The following is a 19095-nucleotide window of genomic DNA, read 5'->3' as shown; positions in this document are numbered from 1 at the left end:
GCCAGGTCTCTGTTAAACTGATCATATCTATCTTACTGTCAGTAATACCAGGTCTCTGTTAAACTGATCATATCTATCTTACTGTCAGTAATACCAGGTCTCTGTTAAACTGATCATATCTATCTTACTGTCAGTAATACCAGGTCTCTGTTAAACTGATCATATCTATCTTACTGTCAGTAATACCAGGTCTCTGTTAAACTGATCATATCTATCTTACTGTCAGTAATACCAGGTCTCTGTTAAACTGATCATATCTATCTTACTGTCAGTAATACCAGGTCTCTGTTAAACTGATCATATCTATCTTACTGTCAGTAATACCAGGTCTCTGTTAAACTGATCATATCTATCTTACTGTCAGTAATACCAGGTCTCTGTTAAACTGATCATATCTATCTTACTGTCAGTAATACCAGGTCTCTGTTAAACTGATCATATCTATCTTACTGTCAGTAATAAGTTCATTTATAAGTGCAGCTTGAGGAGTGAGAGATCTAATATTCAATAGGCCAAGTCTGAGTAATATTTTAGGGCCTGTAACTGAGATGTGATGAGTTTGTCTGGCAATGAGATTCCTCCCATTTGATCCAGGCTGTGTTTGTAGTGTTTATAGTCGGGGCCTGGGGTATACAGGTTGGATGGAATGAATAAATGGATGCAAAGGGACATTGCCTTCACTGCAGACAGACAGCCCGTCTTTAAAACAGAAGGCAATGTTGCTGGAGAGTACACTGGATCCTCTGCAGATTGGATGTATCCCATCCCTTTTAAAGAAAACGGGTCTCTCCCAGAACAGATCAAAGTTGTCCCAAAACAAAACACCTCCCACAGCTCAGAGCCTTTAGCCAGATATTGAAGTTATCGATACGGCTGAAGCATCCAAGCCCCGTCCGGTACCAGGGAATAAGGCCGGAGATGATTATGTTGTTCCCTGTGCTTTTTTTAGGTGCTGGAAGCGGTTTGACAGCTGCAGATCCGGGTCTGATGGAAGCGGGAGTAGCCGTGGCGTCTCCCTTTCTCTCCCACCTTCCTCCAGTACCGCTCCGCTGGATGAGGGGGTAGAGCAGGCAGCCTGTGGCGGGTGTGAAGGCCTGATCGACTTGTTCAGCGGGGCTAGAATGGATCCTTCCTCACGCCGCTATAGCTGAGGAGCCCAGCCTGATGGAGGCGTGGTGCTTGGCCTGGTCGTTCAGGATGGTGGTCTCAAACGCCTCCTGTAATCGGGTAGTTTACTTTAGTGAGGCTAGGCCTTCCTGGAGCTCCTAGTGAAGCTGAATCATACAACCTTTTAAGCCACTGTCACGAATTCAGCACGAGGCTGCTCCTCCTCCTTGCTCGGGCAGGCTTCGGCGTTCGTCGTCACCGGAGTACTAGCTGCCACCGATCTATGTTTCTGTGTTCTACTTGTTTTGTCTATATTGCACACACCTGGTTCCAATTACGATAATTGTCCCTATTTAACCCTCTGGTTCCCTCATGGTGTTGTGCGTGATTGTTCGTTGTTTTGTTGTCATTGACATGTGAGTCGGTATTATCTTCCTTGCGTGGAAGATATGTTTATTTACTTTTGACAAGTAAAGTACGTCGTTGACTAAAGTTCTGTGTCCTGCGCCTGACTCCGTCCTACCGCTACACACCGACGCATGACAGCCACAAATGTCTTTGCAACAACAATGAAGTTGTACAAAACAGTTCCCCAAATTGAGAAAAAGTGACATTTCACAACAAGGCTTGCAAATTAATTCACCATGACCATTTTAACTATGCAGGGTAATTGTTTATATCAAAGTACATATAAAATATAATCACCAAGATCCTCTCAACTGAGCATCACATGACTTTCAGTATGAAATAAAGAGTCGGCAGGCTAAATAATCACTGATATGGGGTCAGATCTTAGTTTCACCCCTCAATGGCTCAGTTTAGGATTGGGGATGAGGTAATGAAGTTTCCCAGACACAGATAATTAAGCCTACTCCTAGACTAAAGGGATGGTTCACCCAAATGACAAAAATGACTTAATAGGATTGATTTCCTTAGCCTGTAATCAGTCTATGGACAAGGTATGACAGCAATCCATGCTTTTGTGGAACAAAGTCAATGGTACCGATGTTAGCCTTTTTCACGGTTTATGTTCAAATCATCTAAGGAACTTCATTGAGTTACACAATCCATTTTAAATAGCCTGCTTTAGAATTATTTGGATTTTCAACAGGTAATCTCATCTTTCCTTTCTCTGTCTATCCTGTCCGATAAACAACAAATATGCAAAAAAAAATACAAATAAAGTGCTTTGTAGTCCAGGGCAAGTGTCTGGGAAACCAGCCCTTAAAAAAAAACCTTAACACTTTGTGGTGTCAAGCATTGGCTCAGAGACTGCACCATCCTCCTCCTCCTCCTTCTCTTTCATTTCTCTGGCGCCACCAAGTGGCGAAGTCTGGAACTTTACCTGGAACACATCCCACCTCTCAGGCAGCCAGACCTTAGTGAACATCAGCTGAGCCAGCCAGGAGAAACCCAAGATGGCCGCCAGGGCCAGGAGCATACATATGGTTCTGATGGGGGAGCGCTGGACATAGACGCCATCCTCCAGGGTACATCCAGGGAAGTGGAGGACAGGCGGGAGGTTGAAGATGGGCTCCCCACAGAGGAGTCTCATCAGGCCCCCTACGAGGTATCCCGCCACGGCTCCATAGCCGTTGGAGACCTGGAGGAAAATGAAGAGTTTTTTTGTAGAAGTGATATTCTAGCCTAGCCTGACCACTCACACTCAATTATTCCACTGCTCTGTCGTTCGCTACATACTTTAGTCTGAGTGCCATCATTGAAGTCGTTTGTGGTGACGAGAGGCGTGAGGGGTGTTGTACAAAACAAAGTCATCAGTGATTGGATCGTCTCTAACCAATCAGAGTATCAAATCAGAGTAGCTGTTTTCCGGCTCTGGCCCAACCCATCGGTTTCTGGACCAATCAGACGTCCCTGAATGTGTTCCCATTCGGTGAAGAATCGGGGAGGTCCTCAGATCCAGACTCATTGTAGAGAAGAAACTAACGTCCGTGGGCGTGGCCTAGCGTTTGGCTGGAGCAAGGAGTCTGGGTAGCCAGGCAAATTATAACCTGGGCCTGCGTCCACAAAGCCTCTCAGAGTAGGAGTGCTGATCTAGGATCAGTTTAGCCTTTTAGATCATGATGAATAAGATGCTATGGACAGGTTAGGATCTGATCCTAGATCAGTACTCCCACTCTGTGCTCTTGCGAACTCCATTGCTGTAGTTGTCAAGCTAAACATTTGGCATGATGACAGCACAAACAGACTGGCACTCAGGCTAGTGACACAGATAGAACAATGAGACAGATATTTCACTGGATGTATAAATGTGAAGCATCCGGTTGGCGTTTCCACTCACTACCAAATGTGGTGGGGCAAACCTACTCATCAATTAAACATTTGATCTCAATACAGTTTTCTGTTCGCAAAACTAGAATCTGTTATGAACAGAACGGACTAAGTTTTGTAGACTTTACCCTTTGCAAAAGTTTTTTTTTTAATCGCGCTGTTTAGAAGGAGTGCAAAGGCGAATTGAGTTATTGCACACGCGCACTTCACAGAGTAGGTGTTCCCTAACGGAAATATACAGATATATACTACAATGCGCCAATAGGATATCGCTAGCGCGTGCTTGGCTCTGCCCACCGCCTTGCTTGTTCTGCCCACTATGACTAATTTGTTCCCATTGGAAACGACAAGCTGTGGTCTATCTTGGTTTAGTTATAAAAATCTTTGCTTGTGACACCACCATGTTTGTAATGCAGGGAAAAAAACACACACAATATCACCTCTGCATGTTTCTCACACACACACACACACACCTGGAAGAAGAGGACGCAGACGAGCTGAGGGAAGATGATGGTGTAGGAGAGATCAGACGCCAGGATCCACAGGGCAAAGGTACTGTTGTGGAAGAGAGTGAGGGCCATCCCACACAGCCCCACCACCACCACCGACACACGGATCACCCACTGTATCTCCCTGTCTGAAGCCTGGAGGAGAGATAGACACAAGATGGAGGCACAGTGGTCAGGACAGATCCAAGATGGTTGCACAGTGGGCAGGACAGATCCAAGATGGAGGCACAGTGGTCCGGACAGATCCAAGATGGAGGCACAGTGGTTATAAACTCAATAGACGTAGGAGATACAGATCCCCCACTGCATCTCCCTGTGTGACATCTGGAGAATGGGGGAGACAGACACGAGATGGAGGTACAGCAGTTATAGGGCGGGTTCCTCTTCCCAGGTGTTGCTGAGGCATGCCAGATCTTACAACGAGAGACAGACACAAGATGGAGGTACAGCAGTTATAATTATCCAAATCCTCAAGGTTGCACATTTTACTCCTCCTTATTTAAATGGAAACAGAGCCCTGTCCTCCTTTTCAATGTGATTTAGACAGATGGAGTGTAGATAGTGGGATACAGATTAGTAGAGCTGAGAACAGGAGGAAAGTGGTGGGTGAATGGAAGGAATCAACCCATAGTTGGTCTGGGTGCTTGGGAGACTGAAGCACTACCAATTGGTCAAACTCCCACACCCCCTCACTCACTCCAAGTGACGTGTAATACTCAGAGAAGTCAGAAGAGGGAGCACAGAGTTAAGGGAAGTCTAGACTAGTGAGGACGTTATGACAACTGAGCTAACTGGTCTTGTAGGTGGTATGGAATGTGCATATGTTCAAGGCAATGACTCAATTAAAAAAAGTCATCCAAAAAATATTATTTTAGTTTTAGGAGGCCACTCTCTTTGAACAGTGAGTAGGGCGGCTATTACTGTGAAATGTAAATCTAATTTGTAGGAACTTCCAGTGGGCTATAGTCTTGTTCCTTTGTACCAAAGACTGTCTATCCACCTCTGTTGGTATCCTACGCTGTATTGTCTATCCACCTCTGTATCCTACGCTGTATTGTCTATCCACCTCTGTATCCTACGCTGTATTGTCTATCCACCTCTGTTTGTATCCTACGCTGTATTGTCTATCCACCTCTGTTTGTATCCTACGCTGTATTGTCTATCCACCTCTATTTGTATCCTACGCTGTATTGTCTATCCACCTCTGTTTGTATCCTACGCTGTATTGTCTATCCACCTCTGTTTGTATCCTACGCTGTATTGTATATCCACCTCTGTTTGTATCCTACGCTGTATTGTCTATCCACCTCTGTTCGTATCCTACGCTGTATTGTCTATCCACCTCTGTTGGTATCCTACGCTGTATTGTCTATCCACCTCTGTTGGTATCCTACGCTGTATTGTCTATCCACCTCTGTTTGTATCCTACGCTGTATTGTCTATCCACCTCTGTTTGTATCCTACGCTGTATTGTCTATCCACCTCTGTTTGTATCCTACGCTGTATTGTCTATCCACCTCTGTTTGTATCCTACGCTGTATTGTCTATCCACCTCTGTTTGTATCCTACGCTGTATTGTCTATCCACCTCTGTTGGTATCCTACGCTGTATTGTCTATCCACCTCTGTTTGTATCCTATGCTGTATTGTCTATCCACCTCTGTATCCTACGCTGTATTGTCTATCCACCTCTGTATCCTACGCTGTATTGTCTATCCACCTCTGTTGGTATCCTACGCTGTATTGTCTATCCACCTCTGTTTGTATCCTACGCTGTATTGTCTATCCACCTCTGTTGGTATCCTACGCTGTATTGTCTATCCACCTCTGTATCCTACGCTGTATTGTCTATCCACCTCTGTATCCTACGCTGTATTGTCTATCCACCTCTGTATCCTACGCTGTATTGTCTATCCACCTCTGTTTGTATCCTACGCTGTATTGTCTATCCACCTCTGTTTGTATCCTACGCTGTATTGTCTATCCACCTCTGTTGGTATCCTACGCTGTATTGTCTATCCACCTCTGTTTGTATCCTACGCTGTATTGTCTATCCACCTCTGTTGGTATCCTACGCTGTATTGTCTATCCACCTCTGTTTGTATCCTACGCTGTATTGTCTATCCACCTCTGTTTGTATCCTACGCTGTATTGTCTATCCACCTCTGTTGGTATCCTACGCTGTATTGTCTATCCACCTCTGTATCCTACGCTGTATTGTCTATCCACCTCTGTTTGTATCCTACGCTGTATTGTCTATCCACCTCTGTTTGTATCCTACGCTGTATTGTCTATCCACCTCTGTATCCTACGCTGTATTGTCTATCCACCTCTGTTTGTATCCTACGCTGTATTGTCTATCCACCTCTGTTTGTATCCTACGCTGTATTGTCTATCCACCTCTGTTTGTATCCTACGCTGTATTGTATATCCACCTCTGTTTGTATCCTACGCTGTATTGTCTATCCACCTCTGTTGGTATCCTACGCTGTATTGTCTATCCACCTCTGTTTGTATCCTACGCTGTATTGTCTATCCACCTCTGTATCCTACGCTGTATTGTCTATCCACCTCTGTTTGTATCCTACGCTGTATTGTCTATCCACCTCTGTTTGTATCCTACGCTGTATTGTCTATCCACCTCTGTATCCTACGCTGTATTGTCTATCCACCTCTGTTTGTATCCTACGCTGTATTGTCTATCCACCTCTGTTTGTATCCTACGCTGTATTGTCTATCCACCTCTGTTGGTATCCTACGCTGTATTGTCTATCCACCTCTGTTTGTATCCTACGCTGTATTGTCTATCCACCTCTGTTTGTATCCTACGCTGTATTGTCTATCCACCTCTGTTTGTATCCTACACTGTATTGTCTATCCACCTCTGTTGGTATCCTACGCTGTATTGTCTATCCACCTCTGTTTGTATCCTACGCTGTATTGTCTATCCACCTCTGTTGGTATCCTACGCTGTATTGTCTATCCACCTCTGTTTGTATCCTACGCTGTATTGTCTATCCACCTCTGTTTGTATCCTACGCTGTATTGTCTATCCACCTCAGTATCCTACGCTGTATTGTCTATCCACCTCTGTTTGTATCCTATGCTGTATTGTCTATCCACCTCTGTATCCTATGCTGTTTTGTCTATCCACCTCTGTATCCTACGCTGTATTGTCTATCCACCTCTGTTTGTATCCTACGCTGTATTGTCTATCCACCTCTGTTGGTATCCTACGCTGTATTGTCTATCCACCTCTGTTTGTATCCTACGCTTTATTGTCTATCCACCTCTGTTTGTATCCTACGCTGTATTGTCTATCCACCTCTGTTTGTATCCTACACTGTATTCAAGCTGACAAATAGCAGAAAGCAGCAGAGTTAGATTAGAGAATAGATATCTTGGCCAGTACAGGTATCAAACCTGAGACCTTCGCGTTATTACCACAATGCTTTAACCAGCTAATCAGCTTTATTACTAAAAGGAAATATATCTGTTGTGAAATGTATATCAACTCATAGTAAAAACTTCCAGTAGCCACGTCCTCTACGCTATATACAGCAGCGGGCACGGAGAATAGTATTTCACCGCAATAATCAGATAGGTCCTAACTGAAATGTTGACTGTTGACTCAGATTGACGGTTGACTCAGATTTCCTACCAAAATGTTGACTCAGATCGCTGGATTCAGATCGCTGCTTACCATTACACCATAGAACCCAATACAAAAATACATTTGTGAAGTGTACAGATGTTTCTGTCCCTGGGGCACCAGAGAGCCATAAGAGAAAAGATGTGTTGGCCAGTACGGGTATCTACCATGACCTTTTGTGTTATTAGCACGACGTTCTAACCAACTGAGCTAGCCTGCCACGTCACACCTTGGAGATGGGCACATTTCTTCTAACGCAATGACTCAACAAAAGTGTTGTAATAGTATTTTTTTACTGGATAGCCGGAAGGCTATAACTCTGTGGCTATATTGGGAAATGCGCCCTGTACATTCAGTATCAACTCATAGTAGAACCATAGAGTGGGAACATCCAGTAAAGCTGTATGTACCAAAATGCTAACTATTACAACATAGAACCCGATGCACATTTATTCTAATGTGAATTGAAAAATGTCTTGCCAATGTCCCCCAAACAATGGACGAGATAGGAAAAAACGCATTTAGTGGTGATTTCCAGATACGTGACCTATGACCTAGAACAGGGTTAATAAACATAATGGATCATCTCCATTGAGAATGCTTTTGAGTTCTGGACTAATAGATTTATTAATCTGTTTCTGGGAAAAGAGCCCTAAATTCCTAACTCAATACAGTAGAGGCGACTACCTGGTCACACACACATTAATAGAACGAGGTGTTAGTGATGGGCTAGAACGAAAGCCTGCACCCAACCCTTCACCTGCTTCCGGATGATGTTCCTGTAGATGTTGGAGGAGAACATGGAGGCGGAGCTTAGGAGGCCAGAGTCCACTGATGACATCACTGCGGCGGCGATGGCTCCGATGCCAATGATGGACACGTAGGGCGGAGCCAGGTGCTGCAGGGCGATGGGGAGCACCAATCCCGTCTCGTTGCGCTCATATGGAGACGGAGACCCGTACGATGTCAGGTTCCAGTCTGGAGACACACCAGGAAGTGACAATAAAGTTAGGTTATTTTGACAATCACACTGGAGACACACCAGTAAGTGACAATAAAGTTAGGTTATTTTGACAATCACACTGGAGACACACCAGTAAGTGACAATAAAGTTAGGTTATTTTGACAATCACACTTTGACGAAGTCCGAAAGCGTAAACACGATGCAGTACACTGTAAGAGTTTCTTTTTATTTTAATAATAATAATAATAATAATAATAATAATAATAATATGCCATTTAGCAGATGCTTTTATCCAAAGCGACTTACAGTCATGTGTGCATACATTTTTACGTAGGGGTGGTCCCGGGGATCGAACCCACTACCCTGGCGTTACAAGCGCCATGCTCTACCAATTGAGCTCAGAAGTATTCAAGGGATCTAGTGCTCCACAGGGAGTAATAACAAACATGCCTCTAGCCACGACACCAGGACACTGCCAGTAGATTGGTGTGTTATGGTTCATGATATGAGGTAGATGTTATGAGCAGTATATGGCCTTCAGATAACAGAGAAACCGGTCAATGACACACAACTCTTCTTCTCTGCTTTATGAACCTTTTATAACACCTTTTAATAATAATAAACTTTATATTTGTCCATTACACTTGAAAACGTGAACATGTGTTTTTATCTACGTATCCCAACTCCCCCCTGAGACACCCGCGGAGAGTTGGGATCAGAATCAGGGACAACCATTATACCGGCACCCCTGAAGCAATTGGGGTTAAGTGCCTTGCACAAGGGCACAACAACAGATTTTTCACCTTGTAGTCTCCGGGATTCTAAAACCTTTCTTTTTGTATTTCACTACCTGTTGAAGCTGCCACAGCCCCGACCAGAACAGAGGGGATCCCCAGGACGAGGACCATGGCGGCAGCCACGAAGCAGGTGACCTGGGCGTTAAACGAGGAGGAGGCAGAAAGCGTCCTCTGATGGAAACATTGGAAAGACAAGCTACCCAATGCCTGAGGAGAGAGGGAGAAGAGGAGGGAGGGTGGAGGGGAGGAGAGGAGGAGAGGAGAGGGGGGAGGGAGGAGGGAGGGGAGGAGAGGGGAGAGGAGAGGAGAGGGGGGTGGACGGGAGGGGGGAGGAGAGGAGGGGGGGGAGAGGAGGGGGAGGATAAGGAGACAGAGGAGAAAGGGAAGAACATAAAGGAGGTTGTTAGATTGTGAATTGGCGGCAGGTATCCTAGCGGTTAAGGTTCGATTCCCTGAGCAGACTAGGTAAAAAATCTGTCAATGTGCCCTTGAGCAAGGCACTTAACCCTAATTGCTCCTGTAAGTCGCTCTGGATAAGAGTTTTCTGGTAAATGACGTAAATGAATAATTGCTGTTTGTGTGATTAAGGAGAAGTAGAATGAGGCCTTTAGTCTCCAGGATTTTTTATTTTTTATTTTTTTATTTCACCTTTATTTAACCAGGTAAGCCAGTTGAGAACAGGTTCTCATTTACAACTGGATGTGTTTGTATTGTCATGGTGAATGTAGAGAAAAGGGCTGTGTGTGGTTTTGGGGAACTGTCTGTTAGAAAGCTTGCGACTGGAAACCACAGATACGCTCCATGGCCTAACAACAACAAGATAGGAGGAAGTGGCGCCAACAGCAGTTGAGATGGTCGAAACTCCCGGGTCATGGTTAGCAGAAGACCATGTGAAAGGTGAAATGGTCTGTGGAAAGTGCTGTGTCATGTTAGTGGAAAACTACTTTAGTATGTCATTGTATGGGTGGGGTAGCTTTGATAGGATATAAGAGAACGCTGCGCCACTCGGAAGGCACTGATTCAGCCAAGTCATTTGGTATTAAACAACCGAACTTCACTCTTGAGTTTTGGCTCTTTTGTGGTAAACGAGTTTATTGCATATTGATTCATACTTATCAAGGTGGAGCAAAGAGGTTTGAGGAGTAAGGAAAACAATGGTTGGAAGATAGAGGAGATAGGACTGTATTGTAGAGGAGATAGGAGAGAGACTGGTGATATGACTGTATTGTAGAGGAGATAGGAGAGAGACTGGTGATATGACTGTATTGTAGAGGAGATATGAGAGAGACTGGTGATATGACTGTATTGTAGAGGAGATAGGAGAGAGACTGGTGATAGGACTGTATTGTAGAGGAGATAGGAGAGAGACTGGTGATATGACTGTATTGTAGAGGAGATAGGAGAGAGACTGGTGATATGACTGTATTGTAGAGGAGATAGGAGAGAGACTGGTGATATGACTGTATTGTAGAGGAGATAGGAGAGAGACTGGTGATAGGACTGTATTGTAGAGGAGATAGGAGAGAGACTGGTGATATGACTGTATTGTAGAGGAGATAGGGGAGAGACTGGTGATATGACTGTATTGTAGAGGAGATAGGAGAGAGACTGGTGATATGACTGTATTGTAGAGGAGATAGGAGAGAGACTGGTGATATGACTGTATTGTAGAGGAGATAGGAGAGAGACTGGTGATATGACTGTATGATAGAGGAGATAGGAGAGAGACTGGTGATATGACTGTATTGTAGAGGAGATAGGAGAGAGACTGGTTATATGACTGTATTGTAGAGGAGATAGGAGAGAGACTGGTGATATGACTGTATTGTAGAGGGGATAGGAGAGAGACTGGTGATATGACTGTATTGTAGAGGAGATAGGAGAGAGACTGGTGATATGACTGTATTGTAGAGGAGAGGAGATAGGAGAGAGACTGGTGATATGACTGTATTGTAGAGGAGATATGAGAGAGACTGGTGATAGGACTGTATTGTAGAGGAGATAGGAGAGAGACTGGTGATATGACTGTATTGTAGAGGAGATAGGAGAGAGACTGGTGATATGACTGTATTGTAGAGGAGATAGGAGAGAGACTGGTGATATGGACTGTATTGTAGAGGAGATAGGAGAGAGACTGGTGATATGACTGTATTGTAGAGGAGATAGGGGAGAGACTGGTGATATGACTGTATTGTAGAGGAGATAGGAGAGAGACTGGTGATATGACTGTATTGTAGAGGAGATAGGAGAGAGACTGGTGATATGACTGTATTGTAGAGGAGATAGGAGAGAGACTGGTGATATGACTGTATGATAGAGGATATAGGAGAGAGACTGGTGATATGACTGTATTGTAGAGGAGATAGGAGAGAGACTGGTGATATGACTGTATTGTAGAGGGGATAGGAGAGAGACTGGTGATATGACTGTATTGTAGAGGAGATAGGAGAGAGACTGGTGATATGACTGTATTGTAGAGGAGAGGAGATAGGAGAGAGACTGGTGATATGACTGTATTGTAGAGGAGATATGAGAGAGACTGGTGATAGGACTGTATTGTAGAGGAGATAGGAGAGAGACTGGTGATATGACTGTATTGTAGAGGAGATAGGAGAGAGACTGGTGATATGACTGTATTGTAGAGGAGATAGGAGAGAGACTGGTGATATGACTGTATTGTAGAGGAGATAGGAGAGAGACTGGTGATATGACTGTATTGTAGAGGAGATAGGAGAGAGACTGGTGATATGACTGTATTGTAGAGGAGATAGGGGAGAGACTGGTGATATGGCTGTATTGTAGAGGAGATAGGAGAGAGACTGGTGATATGACTGTATTGTAGAGGAGATAGGAGAGAGACTGGTGATATGACTGTATTGTAGAAGAGATAGGAGAGAGACTGGTGATATGACTGTATGATAGAGGAGATAGGAGAGAGACTGGTGATATGACTGTATTGTAGAGGAGTTAGGAGAGCGACTGGTGATATGACTGTATTGTAGAGGAGATAGGAGAGAGACTGGTGATATGACTGTATTGTAGAGGAGATAGAAGAGACTGGTGATATGACTGTATTGTAGAGGAGATAGGAGAGAGACTGGTGATATGACTGTATTGTAGAGGAGATAGGAGAGAGACTGTTGATATGACTGTATTGTAGAGGAGATAGGAGAGAGACTGGTGATATGACTGTATTCTAGAGGAGATATGAGAGAGACTGGTGATATGACTGTATTGTAGAGGAGATAGGAGAGAGACTGGTGATATGACTGTATTGTAGAGGAGATAGGAGAGAGACTGGTGATATGACTGTATTGTAGAGGGGATAGGAGAGAGACTGGTGATATGACTGTATTGTAGAGGGGATAGGAGAGAGACTGGTGATATGACTGTATTGTAGAGGAGATAGGAGAGAGACTGGTGATATGACTGTATTGTAGAGGGGATAGGAGAGAGACTGGTGATATGACTGTATTGTAGAGGAGATAGGAGAGAGACTGGTGATATGACTGTATTGTAGCGGAGATAGGAGAGAGACTGGTGATATGACTGTAGTAGAGGAGATAGGAGAGAGACTGGTAGTATGACTGTATTGTAGAGGAGAGGAGATAGGAGAGAGACTGGTGATATGACTGTATTGTAGAGGAGAGGAGATAGGAGAGAGACTGGTGATATGACTGTATTGTAGAGGAGATAGGAGAGAGACTGGTGATATGACTGTATTGTAGAGGATATAGGAGAGAGACTGGTGATATGACTATTGTAGAGGAGATAGGAGAGAGACTGGTGATATGACTGTATTGTAGAGGAGAGGAGTTAGGAGAGAGACTGGTGATATGACTGTATTGTAGAGGAGAGGAGATAGGAGAGAGACTGGTGATATGACTATTGTAGAGGAGATAGGAGAGAGACTGGTGATATGACTGTATGATAGAGGAGATAGGAGAGATACTGGTGATATGACTCTATGATAGAGGAGATAGGACAGAGACTGGTGATATGACTGTATTGTAGAGGAGATAGGAGAGAGACTGGTGATATGACTGTATTGTAGAGGAGATAGGAGAGAGACTGGTGATATGACTATTGTAGAGGAGATAGGAGAGAGACTGGTGATATGACTGTATGATAGAGGAGATAGGAGATAGGAGAGATACTGGTGATATGACTCTATGATAGAGGAGATAGGAGAGAGACTGGTGATATGACTGTATTGTAGAGGAGATAGGAGAGAGACTGGTGATATGACTGTATTGTAGAGGAGATAGGAGAGAGACTGGTGATATGACTATTGTGGAGGTGATAGGAGAGAGACTGGTGATATGACTGTATTGTAGAGGGGATAGGAGAGAGACTGGTGATATGACTGTATTGTAGAGGAGATAGGAGAGAGACTGGTGATATGACTGTATTGTAGAGGAGATAGGAGAGAGGCTGGTGATATGACTGTATTGTAGAGGAGATAGGAGAGAGACTGGTGATATGACTGCATTGTAGAGGAGAGGAGATAGGAGAGAGACTGGTGATATGACTGTATGATAGAGGAGATATGAGATAGGAGAGAGACTGGTGATATGACTGTATTGTAGAGGAGAGAAGATAGGAGAGAGACTGGTGATATGACTGTATTGTAGAGGAGAGGAGATAGGAGAGAGACTGGTGATATGACTCTATGATAGAGGAGATAGGAGAGAGAGACTGGTGATATGTCTATTGTAGAGGAGATAGGAGAGAGACTGGTGATATGACTATTGTAGAGGAGATAGGAGAGAGACTGGTGATATGACTGTATGATAGAGGAGATATGAGATAGGAGAGAGACTGGTGATATGACTGTATTGTAGAGGAGAGAAGATAGGAGAGAGACTGGTGATATGACTGTATTGTAGAGGAGAGGAGATAGGAGAGAGACTGGTGATATGACTCTATGATAGAGGAGATAGGAGAGAGACTGGTGATATGACTCTATGATAGAGGAGATAGGACAGAGACTGGTGATGTTACTGTATGATAGAGGAGATGCATATTTTTTACTTACCAAATGCTTATCTAATTATTATCTAACACATCAACCAACCATCCATCCATCCATCAATGAATCAATCAGTTGATCTCACCACCAGTAAGAAGTCATCAATCCACTTCAAGACCTTCTCCTTCTCCATTGTCCCCAGCCAGGGAGCCTGGTAGGTGTGGTTGAAGGCTGTCTGGGTTATGTCACCCACCACTGGGTTGACCATGAGGAACGGGACACACAGCCACTGGCAGCAGAGACAGAAAAGCCCAAATTAAAATAATTAACTCCTGTCTTAAAGGTGCAGACACACTGAGACGCATGAACATACATTAAATCGTATATGATGAACATCATTTTCTGTTTTCGTCCATCAAAAGTACATCTGAAGTCAACTATTTTCACACGAGTTCCATCCGTTAAAAGACAAAAGACCGTTTGTGTGTTTTTTTGTTGGGCAATCATCCAACAACAGATTACTCCCATTGAAAAAGGTATTGGCTCCATCCAAAATACACTGCTCAAAAAAAATTAAGGGAACACTAAAATAACACATCCTAGATCTGAATGAATGAAATAATCTTATTAAATACTTTTTTTTCTTTACATAGTTGAATGTGCTGACAACAAAATCACACAGAAATTATCAATGGAAATCAAATGTATCAACCCATGGAGGTCTGGATTTGGAGTCACCCTCAAAATTAAAGTGGAAAACCACACTAAAGGCTGATCCAACTTTGATGTAATGTCCTTAAAACAAGTCAAAATGAGGCTCAGTAGTGTGTGTGTGGCCTCCACGTGCCTGTATGACCTCCCTACAACGCCTGGGCATGCTCCTGATGAGGTGGCGGATGGTCTCCTGAGGGATCTCCTCCCAGACCTGGACTAAAGCATCCGCCAACTCCTGGACAGTCTGTGGTGCAACGTGGCGTTGGTGGATGGAGCGAGACATGATGTCCCAGATGTGCTCAATTGGATTCAGGTCTGGGGAACGGACGGGCCAGTCCATAGCATCAATGCCTTCCTCTTGCAGGAACTGCTGACACACTCCAGCCACATGAGGTCTAGCATTGTCTTGCATTAGGAGGAACCCAGGGCCAACCGCACCAGCATATGGTCTCACAAGGGGTCTGAGGATCTCATCTCGGTACCTAATGGCAGTCAGGCTACCTCTGGCGAGCACATGGAGGGCTGTGCGGCCCCCCAAAGAAATGCCACCCCATACCATGACTGACCCACCGCCAAACCGGTCATGCTGGAGGATGTTGCAGGCAGCAGAACGTTCTCCACGGCGTCTCCAGACTCTGTCACGTCTGTCACGTGCTCAGTGTGAACCTGCTTTCATCTGTGAAGAGCATAGGGCGCCAGTGGCAAATTTGCCAATCTTGGTGTTCTCTGGCAAATGCCAAACGTCCTGCACGGTGTTGGGCTGTAAGCACAACCCCCACCTGTGGATGTCGGGCCCTCATACCACCCTCATGGAGTCTGTTTCTGACCGTTTGAGCAGACACATGCACATTTGTGGCCTGCTGGAGGTCATTTTGCAGGGCTCTGGCAGTGCTCCTCCTGCTCCTCCTTGCACAAAGGCGGAGGTAGCGGTCCTGCTGCTGGGTTGTTGCCCTCCTACGGCCTCCTCCACGTCTCCTGATGTACTGGCCTGTCTCCTGGTAGCGCCTCCATGCTCTGGACACTACGCTGACAGACACAGCAAACATTCTTCACACAGCTCGCATTGATGTGCCATCCTGGATGAAATGCACTACCTGAGCCACTTGTGTGGGTTGTAGACTCCGTTTCATGCTACCACTAGAGTGAAAGCACTGCCAGCATTCAAAAGTGACCAAAACATCAGCCAGGAAGCATAGGAACTGAGAAGTGGTCTGTGGTCACCACCTGCAGAACCAGTCCTTTATTGGGGGTGTCTTGCTAATTGCCTATAATTTCCACCTGTTGTCTATTCCATTTGCACAACAGCATGTGAAATTGATTGTCAATCAGTGTTGCTTCCTAAGTGGACAGTTTGATTTCACAGAAGTGTGATTGACTTGGAGTTACATTGTGTTGTTTAAGTGTTCCCTTTAATTTTTTTGAGCAGTGTACTTCGACACAAAATTCCAACGTTTCCACGGCCTTAGACTCACCAGGCTGGTTTAGATTCAAAATGGCCGCCTGTTACTCACCAGACTGGATTGGATTCAAAATGGCCGCCTGTCACTCACCAGATTGAGGAAGATGAGGATGAGCTGGATGACGTCAGTGTAGGCTACAGAGTAGAGTCCTCCCAGTAGAGTGTAGACGATGGCCACCACTGCAGAAATCCCCACGGAGTAGGAGTAGGGCAGGTCCAAAATCACACTCATAGTGCCACCTGCAACACGCACACATGCACACACACACACCTTTAGCTCAGCGGGTTAACATAGTTTTGTGGCACCACAGATAACCTGATTTTACAGTTATTAAACCGATTTGGTCCCTCATCGTTATACTGGAAGTGTGAAGAGCCCTGCTTACTGTGCTTGAAGTAACAAACAACATTCTTCATACACCAGCTAGAATGAACATAACTCTTTCAACAGTGGTAGGGTTAATTAAAAACACGTCTGACCTGTTTCCCCCCTCCCTGATCTAAGTACTCTATCTAGACCCATCTGGGTCCAGCATCTCACCAAGCCGGGGCGTTGAGTAACTATTCCCCAAGGTCGTTGCTGTAAATGAGAATGTGTTCTCAGTCAACTTACCTGGTCAAATAAGAATAAAATGCATAAAATAAAGGGTTAAATCAAAATGAATAAAATAGTCGACCGTCAGGAAAGAATGTCTGCCTCTGAAATGGCACCCTATCCCCTATATAGAGCACTACTTTTGACCAGGTCTTATTGAGACTATATAGGGAATAGGGTAGCATTTTGGATGCATCCAATGACTTGACGTACATAACAGGGATGTATGGTGTCCAAAACTGGCTAGATAGTGAGTGATTGTGTGTTCTGTGTCAGTTTATCTAAGTTGTCCGATGCGGGGTAGAATATGGCTCATGCTTTGTAACACCAGACAGTGGCTAGCGGTTGAGATTCAACTACATTTTTCATTTTAGTCATTTAGCAGATGCTCTTATCCAGAGCGACTTACAGTTAGTGAGTGCATAGATGTTTTTTTGTGTGTTTTTTTTTCATACTGGTCCCCCGTGGGAAACGAACCCACAACCCTGGCGTTGCAAACGCCATGCTCTACCAACTGAGCTACTACTGTTGTACTTATTACCTAGTCCGACGAGTGTACAGGCGACCCACAGTGCATCCATTACAAGGGCAGGGAGCACCAGAGCTCCACTCACTACTTTCCCATACTTGATCTGGAAGGGATCCATCATAGTAACATACTTCTTCTCCCTCATCGGCTTGGCAAAGAATATACCACCTGAGATGAGGGAGGGAGGAGGAGGGAGGAGGGAGGGAGGGAGGGAGGGAGGGAGGGAGGGAGGGAGGAGAGGGAGAGAGAGAGAGAGAGAGAGAGAGAGAGAGAGAGAGAGAGAGAGAGAGAGAGAGAGAGAGAGAGAGAGAGAGAGAGAGAGAGAGAGAGAGAGAGAGAGAGAGAGAGAGAGAGAGAGAGAGAGAGAGAGAGAGAGAGAGAGAGAGAGAGAGAGAGAGAGAGAGAGAGAGAGAGAGAGAGAGAGAGAGAGAGAGAGAGAGAGAGAGAGAGAGAGAGAGAGAGAGAGAGAGAGAGAGAGAGAGAGAGAGAGAGAGAGAGAAGAGAGAGAGAGAGAGAGAGAGAGAGAGAGAGAGAGAGAGAGAGAGAGAGAGAGAGAGAGAGAGAGAGAGAGAGAGAGAGAGAGATGGAATGAATTGAAGGTCAGTTTAAAACTACAGACTGGGATGTGTGTTTAAGCACAATGACGGGCCCGCCATTTAAAAGATTGGAAACTTTTATATTCTTACATTTTTCAATGATTATTTCTGATTGTGAAATAACAAACTTAGTGTGTTTGTATTTGTGCGTGAGTGTGTGTGTGTGTGTCTTACCGATGATGAAGGATACTGAGCTCTGTAGGGGCATGAAAGCCCAGACCAGACCCAGGTTAGGGTTATAGACAACCTCCGCTATCCCCACGATAAAGCCTCCTCCAACCCACGTAGCTGCAGGACACACACACACACACACACACACACACACAGTTTGTCCAAAGGTAAGAAATGATCTATGAATGTACACTTGTCAGACACTTTGTAATAATTAAAGAAAAAGCGACAGTACAGTATGAATACAGTAATAGTGAGTACAGGTGTAAAGCTACAGTACAGTATGAATACAGTAATAGTGAGTACAGGTGTAAAGCTACAGTACAGTATGAATACAGTAATAGTGAGTACAGGTGTAAAGCTACAGTACAGTATGAATACAGTAATAGTGAGTACAGGTGTAAAGCGTTACACAGATCTAAAGACCCACACCTCACCTACCAGTCATGGTGAATATTCCCAGAAGCAGGCCGATGTTCCTGTCTCCCAGTAAGGTTATCTCTGTCTTGTCTCCCGTGCTCTTCTTCTCTATAGCCCTGGACTTCCGTGCCGCCCACAAACCTGTCCCCAGGACCAGCAGATAGAACACTGCCATGGCAACCACACCTGGGATGTTCAGAACCATGGTGGAACACTGGTGGAAGCAGTAGAACACTGACTGGGAACGCTTACAGAAAGAACAGTGACTCGGAACACTCACAGACAGAACACTAACTGTCAGGAGTTCTATCTACTGAGT

General features: G+C 44.7%; 1 protein-coding gene across 1 annotated transcript; it reads right to left on the bottom strand.

Annotated features, from left to right (window-relative positions):
• Window positions 1–1779: 1779 nt before the first annotated feature.
• Window positions 1780–19069, bottom strand: LOC121565495 (high-affinity choline transporter 1-like). Its single transcript, XM_041876103.2, has 9 exons — window positions 18798–19069; window positions 18360–18473; window positions 17602–17757; window positions 16557–16705; window positions 14438–14581; window positions 9374–9527; window positions 8320–8537; window positions 3873–4043; window positions 1780–2710 (listed from the first exon to the last, which is right to left on the bottom strand). The coding sequence occupies exons 1-9, from the start codon at window positions 18979–18981 to the stop codon at window positions 2345–2347; spliced, it is 1656 nt and encodes a 551-aa protein (XP_041732037.1). The 5' UTR covers window positions 18982–19069; the 3' UTR covers window positions 1780–2344.
• Between the last annotated feature and the right edge of the window lie 26 nt (window positions 19070–19095).

Source organism: Coregonus clupeaformis, unplaced genomic scaffold, assembly GCF_020615455.1.
Source record: "Coregonus clupeaformis isolate EN_2021a unplaced genomic scaffold, ASM2061545v1 scaf1301, whole genome shotgun sequence".
Classification (NCBI taxonomy): domain Eukaryota; kingdom Metazoa; phylum Chordata; class Actinopteri; order Salmoniformes; family Salmonidae; genus Coregonus; species Coregonus clupeaformis.
The sequence above is the reverse complement of the archived record's forward strand: the minus strand, read 5'-3'. Positions and strand labels throughout refer to the sequence as shown.